This window comes from Cupressus sempervirens, chromosome 5 (assembly GCF_028749045.1).
Source record: "Cupressus sempervirens isolate cs-2001-9-10 chromosome 5, ASM2874904v1, whole genome shotgun sequence".
In the NCBI taxonomy this organism is placed as follows: domain Eukaryota; kingdom Viridiplantae; phylum Streptophyta; class Pinopsida; order Cupressales; family Cupressaceae; genus Cupressus; species Cupressus sempervirens.
In genome coordinates, this window is record NC_143122.1 from 844,239,029 (window position 1) to 844,261,684 (window position 22,656).

At 34.0% G+C, this 22,656-nt stretch overlaps 1 protein-coding gene across 1 annotated transcript; it reads right to left on the reverse strand.

Annotated features, from left to right (window-relative positions):
• Positions 1–380: 380 nt before the first annotated feature.
• LOC149558523 (receptor like protein kinase S.2-like) lies at positions 381–22,289 on the reverse strand. The gene is made up of 10 exons (XM_089830888.1): positions 22,223–22,289; positions 21,195–21,333; positions 20,664–21,111; positions 19,632–20,630; positions 19,458–19,529; positions 2,366–2,446; positions 1,697–1,921; positions 1,241–1,366; positions 1,104–1,143; positions 381–997 (listed from the first exon to the last, which is right to left on the reverse strand). Exons 1-10 carry the CDS (start codon positions 22,287–22,289, stop codon positions 381–383), a joined length of 2,814 nt encoding a protein of 937 aa, XP_089687014.1.
• Positions 22,290–22,656: the final 367 nt, after the last annotated feature.

Sequence of the window (22,656 nt, forward strand, 5' to 3'; positions counted from 1 at the left end):
ATTGACAAGGCTAGTCGTGAAATGTAGAGGGCTCGACGACAGATTTTCACAACCAGTTGTAGTCGCGAGTAAAAAAAACCGTCGACCTGACGACTGGTGAACTTGACGACACCCCGGAAAGAAGCACCACAGAGCTCGACAAGCCTGAACTCATTATAACCGGAGTACACTGGCTGCACACAGCTAGCGGCAAATCCGAAGGAACGTATGGCAGTCCAACTTCACTTCTAATTACCATTATCACCTCTCTCATTTTGGGTGCACAACAGCCCCACAACAATCAGCCACTCCACATCTACCCCGCATTGAAATTTCCACCAAGTTTCTCATCTGCTGCATCCATTTAAATCCCAAACACACTCTACCAGTCTGCAATTGTACTATTCTTCAAGGCTGTGATCAACCTGCCACCTTCCGCACGCGATTTCCTGAGTAACCGCCCCAAAGCTGTACACGTCAGCCTCTAGACTGGTCTTCCCTGTTATATAGCACTCTGGAGCTACATAACCCCGCGTGCCAGCCACCACGGTCGTATGGGAAGCTGCCTGATCACGCTCAATTAATCTTGCCAAACCAAAATCTCCCACCTTGGCATTAAAATCGGAATCGAACATTACGTTGCTTGCCTTTATGTCTCGATGGACGACACGCTGGTCCCATTCTTCATGTAGATAAACGAGAGCAGACGCTATATCACAGGCGACACTGTATCTTTGGTCCCACTGCAGAGTATCCTTCTCCTTCCAAAAAATGTGTCTATCCAGACTCCCATTTGGCAAATATTCATAGACAAGAAGTAATTCTCCCTTTTGATGGCACCATCCTAAAAGCCACACAAGGTTACGGTGTCTCAGCCTGCTGATCGTTTGAATTTCAGAAACATACTCCTTTCTTCCTTGTCTCAAACCTTGCGCTATTCGTTTGACAGCCACCACCTCTCCGGTGCAGGGCAGGATTCCTTTGTAAATGCTGCCGAAGCCTCCATGCCCAAGCTTTTCTTTCTCGCAAAAATTTCATGTTGCGGTGCTAAGATTGACATAGGAAAAGCTTCGGGGGCCACGAGGACAGCATTCGTCAAGCTCTGGATCACTCTCTTCCCTCACCTCGCCTCCTCTTTTGCTTTTTCAGAAATACTGCGACCACCTAACTATTATATAGCGACAACGACAACGAACAACGGACATATCAAAAAAACTTGGACAATAAATCTTCTTTTATCGTGATTTGTAGTTCCATCCACAGCAGTTCGGACTTCCCACGAATCGTTAGAAGAAAAATTCCAAACTCTCACCACGTGTCTCAGTGAAGTGTCCTGTGGAAGCGGACAAGCCAACCTTGATGTTTTCTGGTAGATAGTCGCGCAGACCTATTATACAATTAAACAGAGGGCTTTTGGATTTATAAGAAACATTGGTGTTGTTTGGATTACAAGAGAGAAAGACACGCAAACTCTTTTCTACACAATCATAATCCACCCAGGCATCCCATGGTTTACCGTTTAATAGATACAGGTAGCAAGAGGTATTGAATAGTCTGGGGTTGTTGAGAGAAACAGTCAACTTTGAGAATAAACTATTGATATCAATTCCAACATGATTATCATTGGGATCCATTTCGTTGTTGTAAGTGTCAAACTCCAGGGCAACCACGGGATGGGGAGATCCATTATAGGTTTCCACATTGAATAAGCCGAAACCTCCGCCTGAAGCGTTCTCTGGTTGTTCCAACTCGAGAGGTGCCAAGAAAATGCAAGCTCGTCTCCATGATTGTCATAAATATTGTTGTTCATGTTAATAACGAATTGGAAATGGGTAGAAAAGCCAGAGCCTGAGGATCTGTACCATAGGGGAATAGATTTATTATAAAATGCCCAGTCATTGCTGCCACCTAGCCTACCCGATGCTTCATTTTTGGTAAGCTGCTGTAAAAGTTAGAAAAGCAATAAAATGTGCAAACAAGAATGCAAAAAATAGAGTACATAGATTTATCGTGGTTCGGCCAATAAATCCTACATCCACATTGAGCAAGAGAATATATTATTTAATTCAAAAGTACATCCACAAGTTACAGCGAATAGAATATATAAAAGAGCTTCAAGCGAGACTCTTGAATGTCAGCAGAGGAATTGAAGAGACAGAGTCTCTTGGAGGGAATCAACTGGATTTAATTTTGTGTCAATCTTGACGACTTGAAGTTTTCCTTCTTTAACCACATGCTGAATGTAATGATAACACAAGTCAATGTGCTTCGAGCATCGCTAAGATGTATGATGCTTGCTCATGAATATAGCACTATTGTTGTCATAGAAAAGGTTAAAATTTTATTGTTGCAAACGCAATTCTTTTTACAAAATCTGCAACCATACCATCTCTTTGGCCCCCTCGGAGAGAGCCATGTATTCAGCTTCAGCAGATGATTGAGTGACTGAATGTTGCAATCTAGAGCCCTAATTGATCGCTGCACCAACAAATGTGAAAGCATAACCTGAGGTAGATCTCCACTTGTCTAAATCACCACCAAGATCTGAATCTACGAACCCTTGCAATGCTGGCTTATCTATTCCAAAACATAAAGAGAAAGTATAGGTGTCTTTAAGATACCGGAGAATCCATTTAACTACCTCAAAATGAGGCTTGCCAAGATTACTCATAAACTAGCTAACTACTCCCACTGCATGAGCAATATCTAGACGTGTAGAAATCATAGCATACATAATGCTACCAACCGCTGAATTATGAGGGATTCCCTTCATGAATTTTGTATCCTCGTGTGTTGTGGGACACATTTTAGTAGTCAAACGAAAATGAGATGCTAGAGGGACACAAATTGGTTTGGCATTTAGCATGTCAAATTTGTCCAATACCTTCTCAATGTATTGCTTTTGAGATAACCAAATTTTCCTTGTGGATCTATCCCATGAAATGGTCAGTCCATACAAGCTTCTCTTCAATCTGCAATAAAGATGCTCCTTTCCTTTTTTTACAAAGTCTTCTAGTTGCATCATATAAAGTTCTTCATCTACATCACCATGTAGGAATGCAGTCTTGACATCCAACTGCTCCAGCTCAAGATCCCATGTAGCAACCAAGCCTAGAATGGCTCTAATAGTAATCATCTTGAATACCAGGGAGAAGATCTCATTGAAGTCGATGCCCTATAGTTATCCATATCTTTTGACCACTAATCTGGCCTTATAAAAAACCTTGCCGCCATCTTCTTCCTTTATTTTATACACCCATTTGTTCTTTAGAGATTGCCTATTAGGTGGTAAAGGCACCAAATCCCAACTCTGATTTGTTATCAACAAATCCATTTCCTCCCTCATGGCATATAGCCATTTTTGTGAATCTGAAGTTATATAAGCAGCTTTGTAATTTGTAGGCTCTAATTGATCAAACACTAGTAAGGATAGTTCTGCGTCCTTTGCAACTAACAACTCATAATTAAAGAACTTTGCTAAAAGTTTTCTCTATCGAGATGATCTTCTGAGTCCTTGAGAAAATTTTGAATTTTGAGGATTAGTATTTTCCTCATTCCTATGGAGTGCACTTGAATTAGAGTTATTTCCCTCTAAATTGCTACCTACAGCTCCTTTCTGCATGTTCTAGATGTTTATCAACATGGGTTAAGAGCTATCAAATGGCTTTGCAATTGCTGGTTGAAAAGCAGTTGAGGGAGGCAAAGCAGCTACTACAACTACTGGCACATTGTCTCCACATGGGGAAGAAAAGTCCACACGTGAACGGGGGGACATAACCCCCTCAACTTCTGTTATTATTTATTACAGCAGTATCTATTGTTAGACCAGCATATGAAGAGTTTGAAGTACTTGGAAAAACCACATTTGGTGTGTAGTCATCATGTTTATTAGGAAAAATAGATGTTCAGTGCCATCTCTAATATCTTTTTCACTTGAATTAGATGTAACAGAGATTGGTGAAAATAAAGTCGCAGGAGAAATGAACTATTGACTTCCACTAGTATATGTCTTTGAGTCATTGTTTTTCAAAATAATTGTGGGCACAAATTCTTCGTCTAATGTTGATTATAGCTGCCAACCTAGAAATGTCTTCTCATTAAAGACAAAATCTCTGCTCCTGATGATTTCCTTCTCTTTGTGATCCCAAATATGAAACCCATATTGATCCTCACCATAGCCCATGAAGATACCCCGCTATGATTTAAAATCCAACTTGGTTCTTTTTTCTTTTGGCACATGGAAAAATACTTCACACCCGGATGTGAGAATATGAAATTCTTTTGCCTAACCATTCCTCCTTTGGAATTCCAAAGTCCAATCATGATGAGGGACACTGATTAATGAGATACACCACTATGTTGCATGCCTTAGCCCAAAATTCCTTACTCAAGCTGGCATTAGAGAGCATACATTGAGCTCTCTCAAGAATTGTTCTATTTAACCTTTTTGATGCTCCATTTTCTTGTGGAGTAAATGGAACAACCTTGATTTGATGGATACCATTATTTGCATAAAAAGAATCAAATTATGAGGAGCAAAATTCTCCTCCATTATTACTTTTTAGACACTTAATCTTGTGTCTACTTTACTTTCTAACGAGGCCTTTAAAAACTTGAAATTTAGAGAAAACTTCTAATTTCCTAGAGAGCGTATAAATCCAAAATTTCCTTGTACAATCATCTAGAAAAGTAATGAAATAATTAGCTCTACCAAAAGAGGTTACCTCAATGGGTCCAAAGACATCTGTGTGAACAAGCTCCAAGGGTGTGCCCTTCTTCTCACTACTAGTCTACGAGAAGTTGACTCACCTCTGTTTGCCATAGAGACAATGTTCATAGAATTCTATATCAATAGATTTCAGCCCTAGCAGTTGATTTCTTTTTAGCATTACATTGAGTCCTTTCTGCCTGATGTGCCCAAGCCTTTGATGCCAAAGCTCTGAGTTATGTCCACCATTGTCATAGTAGCTCCCACTTCACTGTTACTTTCTAGAATATATAAACTCCCAACTTTATCTCCTTTTGCAACTACCAAAGATCCCTTTGTTATCTTCCATGTATTAGGATTGAAGAATGTATGATAGCCTTGAGTATGAAGTTTAGAAATGGAAATTAGATTTCTCTTCAATTTTGGAACATTTCGAAAATCTTTTAAAAGCCATTACCCTCCTCCATGTGATGGTAATAAAATATCACTTTTCTCAATAATGTCACAAGCATTATTGTCACCGAAATAAACTTTCCCAAATTCACCTTCATTATAATTTGTGAACAACTTCATGCATAAGAAAGCATGAAAGGATTCCCTGGAATCAAGTACCCATGATTCTGAAATAGTATCACTTGCAGCAAGAACTAAAATCCTTGGTTCATACTTATAAGCAGTGTTAGCTTGACTATCCCACACCTTATCTTGTGCCCTTTTTAAAGCATGATAATTTTTCTTTGAGTGGCCTGGTTTGCCACAAAACCAACAATCCCCTTTGCTTTCTTTCGAATCTGTCCCTTTTGCAAACTTCAATCTTCCTCTATTGTTGGAGTTTCTACATCTTTGATGACTCCTTCCTCTATTGTCAATGCTTACTATTGTTGAGGCTTCACCGGATGAGGGAACATCACTCTTTCTTCTCATGTCTTCACCGAGAAGAGTAGCTGCAACTTCATCAAAAAATAACTTTTTCTTATTGGGAAGCGATGTGCTTATGGCTGTTACAACTCCATCCCAACTGGATGGAAGAGAACATAACAATAAGATAGCTTTGTTTTCATCACTTCATGACATGCCCACCAAATTTTCTTAACTGATTAGAGTATTAAACTCATTGAGATGATTTGCTATATTACCACCATCCTTCATTTTGAGACTATAGAGTTTCTTCATGATGAAAACCTTCTTTGCAATAGACACCATTACATAAGTAGTTCTTAGCTTGTCCCAAACTACCTTTGTTGTTCTTTTTGTTGCAACATTAAGGAGCACATTTTCAAATAGTGAAAGAAGAATTGTTGCTCTTGCCTTCTTGTCCATTTTTTTCGAATCCTCATTAGACATCATGTCTAGTTGCTTCCATTTCCCCTCTAAAGCAAGTGCCAGATCTTGCTTAATTAATAGCGACCCCATTTGCACCTTCCATAGGCCAAAACTTTTTCCTATAAATTTCTACACTACGACCTCCTTCAAGATCCTAGAATTTCAACCCTAAATTCTAAATAGCAATACCTTGCTCTGATACCAATTGTAAAAGTTAGAAAAGCAATAAAATACATAAACGATAATGCAAGAGTAGAGTACACAGATTTATTATGGTTCAAATAATAAAGCCTATGTCCACACTAAGTAGGAGAATATATTATATAATCCAGAAATACATGCACAAGTTATAGTGAATACAATATATAAAAGAGCTCCAAGGGAGACTCTTGAATGTCAGTAGAAGAATTGAAGAGATATAGTCTCTTGGAGGGAATAATGAAAAATGGTTGAGCTTCATATCTGCAATAGTTGTTTCATGCCTCCTTGATTATTCTCTTTGTATTCAACATCGTGTTCTCTTTCAATAGCTATCATAGGAGGGAAGTTAAAGCTAACACTTGTTGAATGTGTGAATAAAATTAATGAAACAACGAAGCAAAATAAAAGTAGAGTAGGTATAGGTTGATTGCCTATTTTACAGTGTCTTCGACTGTGGGATTTGTTATTTTTGAAGGGCCTTTGATGGAAATTAGGTCACATCGAGGTCTTCGTCAATGTGTGAAGAGCACAAACATTAAAACAAAAATTATTTCAGATATTTTTCCATTTGAAAATACCACCAAAACCCATACAAGATGTAACATTTTGATACAATATTTCATGTGACATTGCATTTCTATCTTCTTAGATGGATAAACAAATGCAACGTTTAAGAAGTTCTTGAAAATGGATGAGGAGGAAAAGAATGGTGATTTTTACAAACTAGGCCAAATTAAGGTTATCTAGCGGGATGTGCTTTCATGCATTCGTGAGTACTTTATCTTAGATGGTAGAGCTAAACATGTTCATAAATTTCATTTTGTGTTTCTAAACCATTTTAGGCACAAAGATAGAATCTCATTTCCTTTTTATTTGAGATTTTCTTTGCTCCATAGTCTCCAAGCTCATAGAAAAGAAGAAACCCACTTGATTTTTCATGAAGGATTAATTTTATTGATTGAGAATTATTGTAAGAACAAGGCTATTGTGTCTTCCCCTCCTTCTGAGAAAAAGAAGGGCTCTGTGAGTGAAACCTAATCTAGGAATAGTAAAGGAGAGGAAGGGGTTAGCGGATGAGGAGGAGAACAGAGATGTGGGAGATTTTAGCTAAATTTGGAAGGTTACCCTGGTGGCAAGGGTGAATCTGGTAAGGAGGAGATAGATGAAAGCAATGACAAAAATACTGTGTCGAGTAATGCTAGTGAAGAGGATACCAATCAGAGTGAACAATCCCTAGGAGTGACGGATGAAGAAGAAGTAATGGAGAAGGGAAAGGAGGAACTCTTTAATAAGAATGCTGAAAATATGATGGAAGACATAAGGAATGAGAAGAATGAGTCTATGGGTAAGGAAGATATGGGGGATGATAAGGATGATTATGTTGGTAGAGATACAAGGCTTTCTTTCCTACATACTACAAACTTAAAGGTAGACTCTTCCTTTCAAACTGACTCCTAGGTGTATAACAAATTAATGAACTTTAAAAGAAAAGTCACAACAATGGAGCAGAACCAAGAAACTAATTGCATAAAGACCATCCAAGTGGCAATTCAGGTTGGTAATATACCAGACAAACTAAAGGAATATGAAAAAAAGCTCTAGTTATCGATCAAAGAAAGTTGTAATAATATGGAGTAGGTTACTTCTAGCATTTGTGTAGCTGCTGCTAGCTTAGGGAAGAGAACTAATGAAGAAATCATATCTTTGGGTGGTCCATGTAAATGAACCAGATAGAGCTCTAGGAAAAAAGTAGCTGAGGGCATCGTGGGATCTATAGTTAATACCATCCAAAGTACTATGGAGGCTAGAAAAGAGGTGGTCCAAATGATCAAAGAACTATAATAGTAGTTTTTCTATGTTTCTGGTTTTTGGTCTCTATCTTGGTAGTTGTTCTAGTTTCTAGTCAATTTTTTAGGTTTTTAATCTAGTTTTGTTATTTTAAAACTAGGTTCTAGGTCCTTTTAAAACCTGGTCTTGTTTTTTGATTTTATCTTGTGATTTTAGGTCCTTGTAAAAATTGAATTTGAATCTTTTAAAATGGTAGGTTTCAAGTCCTTGTAAAACTTGGTGGAACTTAATGGTTTATCTTTTGTTTTCTTGTTAAGGGTTTTAGGTCCCCTTCAAAACCTATTTTTACCTTTATCTAAAACAATCTTTTATGCAAGCCAAATGTGTTCCCCAATGCTCTCGATATCACACAATTTCCAATTTTTAATTCTATATTATTAGTTTGTCTTTTTTATCAGTATGAATCCAAATTCTGAATTAACTATTGGCCAAATTTTCCTTTCTACCAAAATCACCCTATTTGAATTTAAATGATAAACGACCACTTTCCATTCTTTTTAAATATTTGAATACCATGGAAATATGAAATAATTAAATTGGGGGCTTTTAATATTTTCATATCTTGTTTATTTTTCTTTCGGGACTCCTACAATTTTGCACACCATCAAATCTTGCACAGATCTACAGCGGGCACTTTCCTGCTTCTATAATGTGAATGACCTTTACATAAAGCAAGAATTTACCTCTCTACCATGTGCTATATAGGTCTCATTTCTTGTAGGTCACCTTTTTGACCATGATTATATGCTAATATGAGTTGGAATATGGCTAAGTTTCTATTGGAAATCACTTTCCCACATTTTATCTGATGTTCCAGGCATAGTAGATAGATATAGTTATTAGCATGTGATAATTGCGGTCATAAAGAGACTGCACTTTCCCATTAAGGAATTCCCACACAAAATAATGTATACCCAATTGTAGTCAATCCATGAAAAAAATTTGTAGTAAAGCATCTACTTAGATAGCTTTAGTTTAAATAATATAGAACAAAAAAAATCCATAATGAAACCTTGAAATATATTAACACCCACAGCTTCAAGTTTGTGTACCTTAATAAAATCACTCTGATTCCAACATGTTTATTGAACCACCCATGTATATTGTCTAATTCATGAGCTCGAAAACTCTAGCCATTTTCTTGAATGTAAATCAAATAGTTTACACTTTTTATTACTTTATATATCCACCCAACTCCACAATAGTTCATCCTAAGAGATCACCCAAGAAAATCAATTCAACTAATATTTTGTTGTAGTATAATCTAAAAACATACCAAATTTATTTTCTTTTACCTCTAACTCATAAGAAGAGCAATAGAATGGAGAGATTGTAAACTTAAGCGAGTTACTATAAGATCATCTATGCTTTTCGGTGACATAAAAAAGTCTAGAATAGGAAGGTTTATGAACTCCTCAACAAAAAAAATAGAATATAATATAGCTTGCATTCATGAAGCTACTAAAAATTTACCATGATGGAAGCACAAATGAGCCTCTTGGAATAGGAAAGGTTCATGTTGCAGAACACTAGGGATGAAACTACAGTTGTTTCACTAGCAACATCTAAGCTAGGATCCTGCTTATCAATTTTATATGTAGTTCTAATAGAATCCATATTCCCTAGCCTCTACAGACACTTATGGTCATTGTAGGGATCAATGGCTTGCATAATTTAAGGCAAGTCTCAATAATGTATATACCCACTTGAGATAGAGATAGTGATTCATGACTAAAAGCATTCACACAGTTTAAACTTTATACCTAAACAAATATAGTGCTTAGGTGAGCAGTAGTCTTGAGAAGATATTTTATGGCCCTAGCATATGGAAGTCTTTTCATTGGAGAGCTCACTACCATGAATCTACCAAATTCCAAATAGCTCCAAGAGAGCATTAAGCTATTTAAGTTAAAATCGGGCATAGATTATTGAGCTAGAAGAGGAGACATTCTTGGGCACTAAGGCTTGACATAACTTTGAAAGTTGGTTGACAGGGTTAATGGGGTGTGATGGAAGGATTGTGATACTTAGACACTATTTTTTCTAGATAGATCAGAATAAGCTTGGGTCAGTGCTATTTCTCATTGATTGCGAATGCCATGAGGAATATTTATCACATCTCTCCTTAAGGAATGATGGTCTCCCATGTAATGAGAAGCTCCATGGTCAAAAATTGAATTATTCTATTTAAATAGAAATATATGAGAAAAGAATAAACTCGCTGAAAGAAATATTGGAAGATTAAGGACTCATTGGTTTTTCCTATATTCTAAAAAAAAATTAAGTGGAAAGAAAATTTAAACTTATTTGCATAAGAAATGATGGCAAGTCAAGGTCTTTCCTAAATGATCTACACAAAGTTTACTTAGACCTTGTAAAGTCTAGTTGGTAACTATTAGTATTTAAACCTTAAACCAAATTTCCCCTTTTTTTATTGACGAACCACTAGTTATGAAAATAAGAGGAAAGGTCAAAGAACCATAAAATGTTGTTTGAGATTTGTCTCATACTTTATTCATGTGATAATTCTATAAGAGGTTCTTCTTGCAACCACCTGTACCATGTGCTTCCCCTCAACATATTAAAGCTAAGTCAAGTAATGACCAAACTTTGTGTCAAGAGTTTGTCTTACCATTGGCTTGAACAATATGGTATTCATGCTTTCAATAATGATTATGACACAAAATGTGAATGGGATATAATTAAAATGCATAAATGTTTTGTTGATCAAATGCTACAATCTACAGTAAAATACAAGCTCACCATGCTTAACTAACTAAGGCAGACTATTGTCTAGCATGCAGATGTCTATCTAGTATGTAGAATTAAGGCTTTCAAAATTCAGTAGTTGACCTTCCAACGAATGGTGCAAACATGCTACTACAGAATTTGTCTTAAACCAAGCTTTAAACTTGGATATCCAAATAAACAAAGCCATCATAGTAGCTAAAAATTAAAAAAACATGAAATTCAAGGAAGTAATTACCATAGCTTGATTCAATACAACAAAAAAATTGCAAAAGAAGTAGTCATCAATAATTATATATAGTTACAAAACAATAAGAATTGATTTTAGATGGTTTGAGTGTTAAAGTCAATTTTTTAAGTTTCTCTTAGTTGACTGTATAGGTTATGCTAAGCATACCAAGGCTATCATGCTATATATTTTTTCAATGTATTTTTACTCCAAGTTTAGAAAATATGAATTGTTGGATCTTAATTTAATTCCTAATCCAAGCTTGCTATTTTGGAAATGAGTGTTTGATTCCATTTTCTTTTAGAAAGTCTTCCATTGAACTTTCTTGTGTCATAACTTTGTGGACAATGTGTTGGTCTAGGTATTCTCTATTGAAATCTCTTGTGTCATGCTATTTTGGGCAATACATTGATCCAAGCATTCTATGCTCATTCTCCAAATCTTTCTTAGCAATTGATGTCTTTTCTACCTCATCTTCAAAATTTTTGTGTCACTTTAAGATGTCCAAACTTATAAAATAGCATATCTATGACAATTTTTAAAATTGATATTTGACTAATAGCATAATATAAAGTAGATCTTTCTTTCTACTTGGTTTTGCTATCATTCCCCCTACACAACATGCAGTGGATTCACAACAATAAAATAAGCTTCTCTAACTATGGACAAGATGGGCCAGCCAATGATAACATACAATCAGACTACTGTGTTTAACTGTCATACAAATAAGGAAAAAGAACATAAATACATATCAAAAATGACCCATTAAGTTGTTTTAGGACCATAAAATGCATTTTTTTATGTAAAAGAACATTAAATGTTTTACACATTATTTTGAAACCTTTGGACACGAGTTTCCTACGAAAGAGCATGGTTTTTCAAGCATATGGAGCAACCATATGGGATACTATTCTATCTCCTATTTTTTCCTCTAATGGGACCCCAAATACATGGATCCAAGGAGTTTCTAGATTTCTCTATCGATATATATTAAGAGAAGAAAAGAAATCTAGCCTTTATGGATTCATCATAAATCATAATATGATCATCTATAAGGAAAGGCCTCTAACTTAAATCTTTCTCAGTTTTTCTAGAATTTAAAATTTTCCTTGTTTATAAACAAACTATTATATTGTAAAACCCTCTTAGCAATATCATAATTTTACTTTCTATGGAAAAATTGTCCTCATTATCAATGATTAAGTTCTTGTAATTCAATTGACATGTATTTTCTTCTCCTTTGCACAGGTTGCTAGGATCCTTTTACTTACAAGAATTCTTTTCTTTTCTTTAGTTTCTTCTATGCTATTACTTTAAAAGCTTTTGTTGATCTTGATGGAGCCTACTTTTTTACAAAATTAGAGCTCCAATCTTAGCACAATGATAATTTCATGCTCTATATGCAATGATTTCATAAAACATATCAATTAATAAAAGGATAGCTCCATTGATGTCTACCACCTACAACACTCAGAAGCCCATGGCAATAGCAGAGTTATATCTTTGTCAAACATACAAGCTCCCACCTACACCTTTACTTTGAATGTCTTAGACTAAATTATTATATCTTTACTCATTTAGCTTAGGATGTAGTAGTATAATAGTTCCAGTGTCAAGCTCTATATGCAATGATTTCATAAAACGTATCAGTCAAGAAAAGAACAACTCCATTGATGTCTACCAGCTACAACACTCAAAAGCCCATGCCAATAATAGAGTGATATCTTTGTCAAACATACAAGCTCAATTATTATATCTTTACTCATTTAGCTTAGGACATAAATATTTAACTTAAACCAAACTAATCTAAGTCCTCTAAGGATTATCAAAATTATCTACATTTATTTATCCAAATTACAAAAATTATCAATAATTAGAAATAATTTACGAATAAACAATTTTAAAAAAATTAATCATTTAATGACAAATCAAAATCTATTTTTTATTTTATTTTGAGGCAATATAATACAAGAGGAAACCTATTTTTTAGTTTGTTTGTTGTTCCATTTGTAATTTAAGGTCCCCAATGCTACTTTTATCCCTTACCATTGTAAGAATAGGGCCCCAAAATGTGAGAAATTATGAATCTGCAAACAAAAATGTACTCATTGAGTGAGTTGAGAAAATGTCAACATGCATACAAAAAATTTTGATAGACAATTGATGTTGGAAAATATTTATTGGCAAAATGCACAAAATCGAATTATAATAGACTCAAAATTTGCCATGTTTGTAAATATTTTGATGTTGTATACTAGGAAAAAAAAATTTAAAAAAAAATCTTAAGCAATTCCAAATCGAAATCCATGCAAAGACCTAAGCATGTATATATTTTGTCAAATGCTAAAATGAGCGACAAAATATATTGCATTGAATTCAAAAATATTATCATCATATGAGCATTTATTTACACTTCAAGAGACTATTTGATGGATTGCAAGTTTTGCCATAAGATATATAGGGATTTCTTTGTAGAGTAAATCATTACTAGAGCCATGCAAAAATACAAAAAATCTAACGAGTTGAGAGAATTTACATCGATTTAATTTATTTTTTATTTAGCTCAATGGGTTTGAAAAACTATAAGAAAGTGGCATGGTTACCAAATAGTATACTAAGAAAAATTAAAAGTGAAACACCAAAAACCTCAATCAAAAAGATAGTAGAATAGTTTTTCCTACAATATGCAGAGTTATTAATTTCAGAAACCAAGAATTATATTTATTCTAATGAGGGGTGGATTCATGTTGAATCACTACTCATGAAACATGGGTCAATAAGTTTGACTCAAAAACTACACAGTTAAATCTTGATAGCAATATCACACATCAATAAAATTTATCCTATAGTATGTAATGCATACATATTTTTAATTTCATTTTTATTCATTATTCTTATTTTCTCATTAGTCCGTATGCATTTTTCTAGGGGTTTTATATTTTATATATTAATAATTTTAAAAGAAAACTATTCCAACCAATGAACAAATGGCAGTTTAAAATTATTAACACATTGTAATGTTTTTTATATTGCCTAGGCTAGAGTGGATGGGAACGATAAAATAGACAACTGAAATGCAAGGACAATGTAAGATTACTTAATACTTTTTAAATATGACATTTAATACTATAGTTACAACTGTCGTGGGTGAAGGCCTATCCATTTATAGTTTCAGATTGTTCCTAAATTTCTCGTGAATTGTTGTAGACCTTTTGGATCTATTCTAGAGTCTACGATGATTTTTAAGTTCCTTGCAAACAAAAGTGAAAATTGATTTGATATTTGTTTTTCCTTTTGGGGTCACTATCAAAAGTTATTTGTAATTTTTTGTTGTCATCAAATTTGTGAGTTTTTGACAGATTATTGAAATACAATTTTGTAGATAAATTTGTGCAAGGTTTTCTCCCACTTCCACATTGAGATTGTGTGTTAAGTTGTAAAAATATTAGGTTTGTTAAGGATATCTACTATAGTAGAGCTTAAATTTGGTATGATTTCCTCCATTTCATAGTGCAGTCTTTAGATTTTATGATAAAGGAGAGGTGATTGCATTAGTTTTTCTATGATTAGAATTCTTAAGTCATTGGTTTCTGTTATTTAAATTTGAAAAATGAAGATTTTGTTATTCTATTTGTGGTGGCTATTTCTTTCATGCCATTCCAAAATTATTCAACCATCAGGCTAACTATTACACGATGTTGTAGTTTTCCATTTATTTAAACTCTTTTTCCTATTATTGTCTGTCTCAGTGTCTACAGGTTCGGTGATGTATAGGGTATTTTTTTTTGGTGGCAAGCAAGTTTATATATATTGTCCTTATATGATATAATATAAAATTTCACCCGATATTGCTCTCTTCACAACATGTGACTAAATATCTTTAAGCCCTCCCAAATAATATTCCACTCATCTTGCCAAACTGTAATCTTGGGACACCAGATGGGAAAGTGTTTTCGATATCAAGCGATATGGCATTCTTAGTGGAAATCCTCGTGGATATTCTAACAAAGTACAAAATTGACATTGAAATTCATGGGCTTCTTGTTCGATATTAAATTTTAGTCTTTTTGAAGGCAGACAGGCATGGTGCAGAAGATGGTGGTTAGCATATAAGTCGAGTCATTTTTATAAAACATTAAATTCCTCATTAGTTTGTTGTCTCTATTTTACTTACTGATTTTATGATTTGGCATTCCCTAGAAAACACATAGAAGTTGAGCATTTCTTAATGTAGTCGGTCAGGTGATTACATTTTGACATACCAACGAACACATAGGCCTCTCCGTGTTGCGTTAAATTTCATTATTTTTTTTTTACCGATAAGACCTAGGAAATTGTTAGTGATGATGAAACCTCGATGACATGCAGGATCCATCAAGGTCTTGGTTGAGATATGAAGAGCGTGCAAGAGAAATATTTTCGATGTCATCCGCTATGGAATTTGTCGTGGAATGCCTTTGGCCATTACGAACAAAAAACATCGAACAGGTTGAAACTATCGGGGGTTCTTGTTGTGAAGTTCCATGAGTTCAGTCTTTTTTGAGGCAAATAGCCATGGTCCACAAATGCCGAATATCATAGACATCAATTTTTTCGTATAGTATTTTAATGCCTCATCAGTTTGTTTTCTCTAAGAGGTGTTAATTAAGCCAAGAGGCTTCTACAATGGGAGTACATTTTGTTGTAAACAATCTAACATTTTGAAAAAATATGACAGGTAGTTGAACAGTTATACCACATCCTTTATTGAAATTCTATGTGGACTTGACGAGCAATGCTTAACATTTACGCTTCCCATTCCCTCATTAACCACACTGTATTTTTGGTTTGAATGCTTCGATATTTCCAAACACTAAATACGCGTCCTATGAGTCCATAATTCCAAATGTCAGGTTCAGTCCGGTCGTCATCAAATAACAATTTATTGCTGACAGTGTGAAGACACATTTAGGTGTTTCTAAATATATTTCTTCGTCATTCACTCAAGCAAGAAGAAAGCCAATAATCTGTTATGACAAGAAAACCAAATGTCTTGCCTTATGCTCCATTTTTACACATTACATGTTTTCAATTCTTTGAAGTTGAACCATCACACATCAACATTATATATGGCAAGAGCCTATTTTCTTTTTTATGCAACATTGTATTGAACAACAAGATCGATATTCTGATTTGTATTCAACATTGGATTGAGTAACAGGATCAATATTATAATTTCTATTCAACATTGGATTGAGCAATAGGATCATTATTCTGAGTATGTATGTTTATGTGTTTTGATTTCTTCTATTTTTGAAACTTTTATTGTGTTGTTTTTTCTTATTTTCAAAGCTCTATAATTTCCTTAATTTTTCTTAGAAACTTTGATAGAATAGAAATTCTTCTCAATTAGAAATATTGTAGATTTGTATTTCTTCCATTTTAGAAACTTTTATTGTGTAGTTTTTTCCTATTTTGAAATCTGCATAGTTTCCTTAAATTTTCTTAGAAACTTTGTTATATTAGAAATTCTACTCAATTGCAGATTTCTTTCTATTTCTTTCTCTTCATTCAAAACATTAGATTTTTAGAATTTAGATATTATAGTATTAATTAATCTGACTTCTTCATTAGATTATTTGAATCAATGATTATATTCCTCTATCTATTATTAAAATAACATTACAAAGCTATTTTAAAATAACATTAATAATGGTAACTGTTTGCAATTTTTATAATTATATGTTTTAATTTTTGATTTTTATTAATGTGTAGTAATCTTTTTAATAGATAGATCAATTTTAATATATAAAATTTTAGATTATACTATTTTTCATATTATATTGTTAAAATTTAGATATTCTCTCAAATTATTGATATTAGAAAACCTTATAAATTTGTTTAGATTTATTTACTATGTGGATTAATAATAATAGTAGATGGGTTCAACGTTGTTTTTAGATTTGATCTTGTAAGATTTTAAATCTTTATATAAGTGTTGCATTCTATGAACTATCATCATCATGTTGAAGAGTAGTAGATAGATTTTAGATCAACTAATTATATAGTATGGGTCATGTGAACTATTATCATGATGTTAAATAAAAGTAGATGAGATTTATATCAATTATAGCTCCTACAAACTATTATTAAGATTTTCAACAAAAGTAGAATAATTTTTAATCAACTAATTATATGCTATAGGTCCTATGAACTATTATTGTACTATTAAATAAAAATAGATGGATTTGAGATTAGCTAATTATACTATTATAGGTTTTATCAACTACTATCATGATATTAAATAGTAGTAGAATAATTTAGATAAGCTCATTATACATCATGAAGCAATTTAAATGTAATACTTTAAGGAAACTTTTTAATAAAAATAGGAGTTGTTTTTTTAAGAAATAGAAAATTAATTTGAAACCAATCCATTATATAGTTTATCAAACATCCAAGTTTAGGTAAATAAACATAGATACACATGTACAATTATAATTAATTTATATATTTATAATGCATGATACATTAATTTTTATTAATGAGTAGTAATCTTTTTAATACATTGATCATTTTTAATATATAAAATTTTAGATTATACTATTTTTCATGTTATATTGATTGATCAATATTATTGTATTGTTGTTATGCATCCTTTGAGAATAGACTTATGGAAAAATAAATTTTTATTGCTTGATAATAAAAGAAAGTTTAAAATTATAGGTATCATGTAGTTATGTATTTTTAAGGAACAAAATTTATGAAAAAATAATTCTTAAAAGCTTTGTTAGAATAGAAACTACATGGTCTCTACCTTGTCTTGTGATATATGTAAGAAGTAGGTCCTAGGCCTTGATATAATCTCTAATATTCTTTTCAAATTTTCTCAAATTTATAAATTTCAACCTTATATTAAAATAGATTAGAAAAGTTCAATTAGATCTATCAACTAAGTCTGAAAAGATTAATACACATTTAAATGAAATGATGGATTAGGAAATTTAAATTTTATATTTAAGAATGTCTTTTATTTTTTATAAATTTTATTCTACTTATAAATCTCAATTTTAACGTCTATCAAACTATGAAGAAAATAAAAAACAATATTTCATGAAATGTTATCTATTTTCTCCTTAATATTTGAAGTTAGGTTTTACTATTAAATTTTTAAATCAAAGATTAGAACATTATATAAATAATATTAAGAAGATATAAGGTTTTTGTTAAAAGAAATTAAATGCGTAGAATTATGTCAATAAGAAAGAATCAAACAAATCTTCTTCTCTTTCAAATACCAATTTATTTCTATATATGCATAGCTTAATTCTTGTCATTTTGATACTGACCATTTTTTATCCTTACATTATAGATATCAGAAAAAAAAATTAACTATGGATGCTCAACAAAATAATTCAGAGAACACTATCACAAGCCCACTTCTTCCAAAAGACTTGGTGCAATCAAGCCAAATTGTTCAAAATTATTTGGATAGTTTGGGAACAATCATTTCTGAGTCTTGTAAAAAAATTATAGATGAAATTCATAATGTGAGCTTTCATGTTCGAGGTGTGCAAGATTCTCAAATCTTGCAGATGGGACAATATACAAAGGAAATTCATGACACATGGAAGAAATCATTTCGGTTCTTTGAATTTATGAAAGACATCTGCTATGATGAAGAGCACATTGATGGCGAAAATAACCTTTTCCTCACTGATGAATTCCACATGTTTTTGCATCACTATAATGAAATCTAGGAGTCATATTATTTGACATTATCAATTTTTTTTATTAATTTGTCTATTCGACTTATCAATTTTGATGAACGTATGTTATTTTTCCTTTGTCTTAAATAAATTTAGTATTATACATACAAGACTATTTGGTATTTAGTATATTTTTAGATCTTATCTACACAAAAAAGTTCCTCCTATATGTATTTGTGAATTGTTAAACTATTAATTAGAAATGAATAAATATCTATCTTATCTAAAGTGCAATGCCATTAAATTAATGTGATATTTTAAACCAATTTTATAAAAAATAATTTACTAAATCTACTATTTTTTTAATGTTTGGTTACAAATTTATTTTATAGAAATGAATAAATCAAGTATGAATTTCCAATCGAATCAAGAAAGAAGACAATACCAGATGGAGCAACAAAGAGCATACCAGAGAGAATACCAAAGAGAGTATCGTAGACAATAAGAAGAACAAATGTCACAAGCTAAAAGAGAAGAAGAAAGAAGAAGGAAAAATGAAGTCCGACGACTAAATTATGCTAGAAGAAGGGCATGATTGCTAATACAAGAATTGGAATTACAAAATAGGGATAGAATTCCTCGTCAACAAACATCCGATGAAGTATCTCATTTTGAAACACAAGGGAGACATGAAGTTGATTTTGAATAAGTGATAGGTACAATCAAGCATTACCTGTATTTGTGGAAATGAGTCGCCAGAATGAAAATTCAAGAACAATAGACCGTGTTCCTGAAACACCTCATCCTACAAGCAAAAATAGGATAAATTTAGGTGGACAAGGCAACAGAGAAAATATACAAAACCCAACTGTATTTCTTAAGAATAATTTCTATAGATCCCAAATGCAGTTTCAACAACAACTGGATAGCTTGCAAATGCCACAGATGTGTTATATTTGTCAGGAATGCTATCTATGAATGAAAGTAGTCCGTACATCAGAAGGTCCAGTATGCAATAGATGTTGACCAGAAGGCTGTGATCAATCGGCCGCCTTTCGCAGGAAATTTCTAGTGTAACCGCCCCAAAGCTGTACATGTTAGCTTCTGGACTGGTTTTCCCTGTTATGGAGCACTCTGGAGCAACATACCCCCGTGTGTCTACCACCATGGTCGTATGGAAAGCCTCTTGGTCACGTTCCATCAGTCTCGCCAAACCAAAATCACCCAACTTGGCATTGAAATCAGAATCCAACATTACGTTGCTTGCCTTCATGTCTCGATGAATGACACGTTGGTCCCACTCTTTGTGGAGATAAACAAGAGAAGAGGCAATGTCACAAGCGATACTATATCTTCGGCTCCAATCCAGCGTATCCTCCTCTTCCCAAAAAATGTTTTTATCCAAACTCCCATTTGGCAAGTACTCGTAGACCAGAAGTAACTCTCCCTTTTCGTGGCACCATCCTGAAAGCTGCACAAGATTACGGTGTCTCAACCTGCTGATTGTTTCAACTTCGGAGACATACTCCTTTCTTCCTTGTCTCGATCCTTGAGCTATTCTTTTCACAGCCAGCACCTCCTCGGTGTCGGGCAGGATTCCTTTGTAAACACTGTCGAAGCCGCCTTGTCCAACCTTTTCTTTCTCGCAAAAATTTCCTGTCGCGACACTGAGCTCGTCGTAGAAAAAGCTTTGGGGGCCATGAAAATAGCATTCATCCAGCTCTGGATCGCTCTCTTCCCTAGCCTTACCTTCTCTTCCCCTTTTTCTGAAATACTGCCACCAGCGAACAACTATGAAGCCACATAGGACCACAACAACGAAGAACACGCATATAAAATAAACTTTCATAAAAAATTTGTTTGCATTGCCATTTCTAAGTAATTCACCAGGAGGTCCGACTCCCCACTAATATTCAGAAGTAAAATTCCAAACTTTTACGGTGTGCGTCTCTGTGTACTCTCCAGTGGCAGCCGAGAAGCCAATCTTGATGTACTCTGGTAGACAGTTGCTCAGATCTATTGTATGGTTAAATAGAGGGATTTTGGGTTTAGAAGAATTATACCAGAGAAAGAAGTGCAGAACCTTTTCTACACCGTCATAATCCACCCAGGCATCCCATGTCGTGTTTGTCAGACTTTGGTGTGTAGAGCGATTAAATACACTGGATGTATTGAGCGGAAAAATGAACTTCGAGAAAATGCTATTGACGTCGATCCCAACATGATTTTCATCAGGATCCCAATCGTTGTTGTATGTATCAAACTCCACAGCAACCATCTGATAAGATGATTGTTTAAAGCTTTCCTCATTAAACAGGCCAAGAAATCCACCATAAGCGTCCTTGGTGGTTCCAGTTCGAATGGTGCCATGAAGAGCGCAAGTCAATCTCCATGATTATCGTATATTTCATTGTTCAGATCAATATTGAATTGAAATTAATTTGAAAAATTGGCCAGAGCCCCAGTAGACCTATTCCATAGCGGAATACGGTCAGTATAATACCCCCAGCCGAAACTGTTCTTAAGGTTCCCTGATACTTCATTTTGTGTAAACTGCAGGGCTCTTTGATTACTCTCTTGATATGTGGCATCATTTTTCCTTTCTATACCTGTTAGAGGAGGGAAGCTAAAAGCAAAGTTTCCTGGATGCGATGATAATAGGAAAAGAGCAACACAGGTTAAGAAAAGGAAGGCCCATGTAGGGTGAGTGAATTTAACCATCCTAGTATGTGATTTAGAGGGTCTCTGAGGGTAATTTGTTAGCAATTATATTTTGTAGTGCCTTTCATAGGAATAAGGCTATTGTAATTGTTCAGCCGATTCCATTTCGAGATAGGAACGAACACATAAGCCTCTCTCTTCATTATTATCTTACAGGATTAGGACCTGCTGATTTGTTAGTCGGGATGGACCTTTGATGGCCCGCAAGTTTCATCGAGCTCTTCGTGGACGTAGGGATCAGAGCCCAAGAAAACTCTTTTTGATATCAAGCAACGTATAATTCTTGGTGGAAATCCTTGTGGATATTCTAACGAAGTACAAAATAATTGTGTAAAACATGGGCTTCTAGTTTGATATTAGATTTCAGTCTTTATGAAGGCAGGTGGGCATGGTGCACAAGACGGTGGATGGCATATAAGTCGAGTTGTTTCTACAAAACGTTAAATGCCTCGTTAGTTTGTTCTCTCTAGATAACTAACTGATTTTATGATTTGGCATTTCCTAGAAAACACATAGAAGTTAAGCATTTCTTGCAGTTGGTCGGATGATTCCATTTTGGCCTACCAATGAACAGATAGCCCTCTCCGTGTTATTGTTTCGTGACGGATAAGCCATAGGAAATTGCTAGTCACGATGAAACTTCGGCAAAACGCATCGAGGTCTTCGTTGACATTGACACATCATAAAGAGCATGCAAGAGAAATATTTTTGATGTCATCCGCTACAGAATTTGTTGTGGAATGCCTTTGGGCATTACTAAAGAAACACATTGAATACGTTGAAATTCTCGGCAGTTCGTGTTGCAACGTTCTGCAAGTTTAGTCTTTTCAAAGCGAATAGGCATGGCCCACAAAATGCTAATATCATAAACGTCCAATTTCCCCTATAACATCGTCAATTTGTTTTCTCTAATATTATGATCTGGAATTTCCTAGAAAACAAGAGCACTTAAAGGAGCTGAATAATTTAAGGAAAGTCTCAATAATGTATATACCCACTTGAGATACAGATAGTGATTCATGACTAAAAGCATTCAAAAATTTTAAACTTTATACCTAAACAAATATAGTGCTTGGGTGAGCAGTAGTCTTGAGAAGATATTTTATGGCCCTAGCATATGGAAGTCTTTTTATTGGAAAGCTCACTACCATGAATCTACCAAATTCCAAATAGCTCCAAGAGAGCATTGAGCTATTTAATTTAAAATTGGG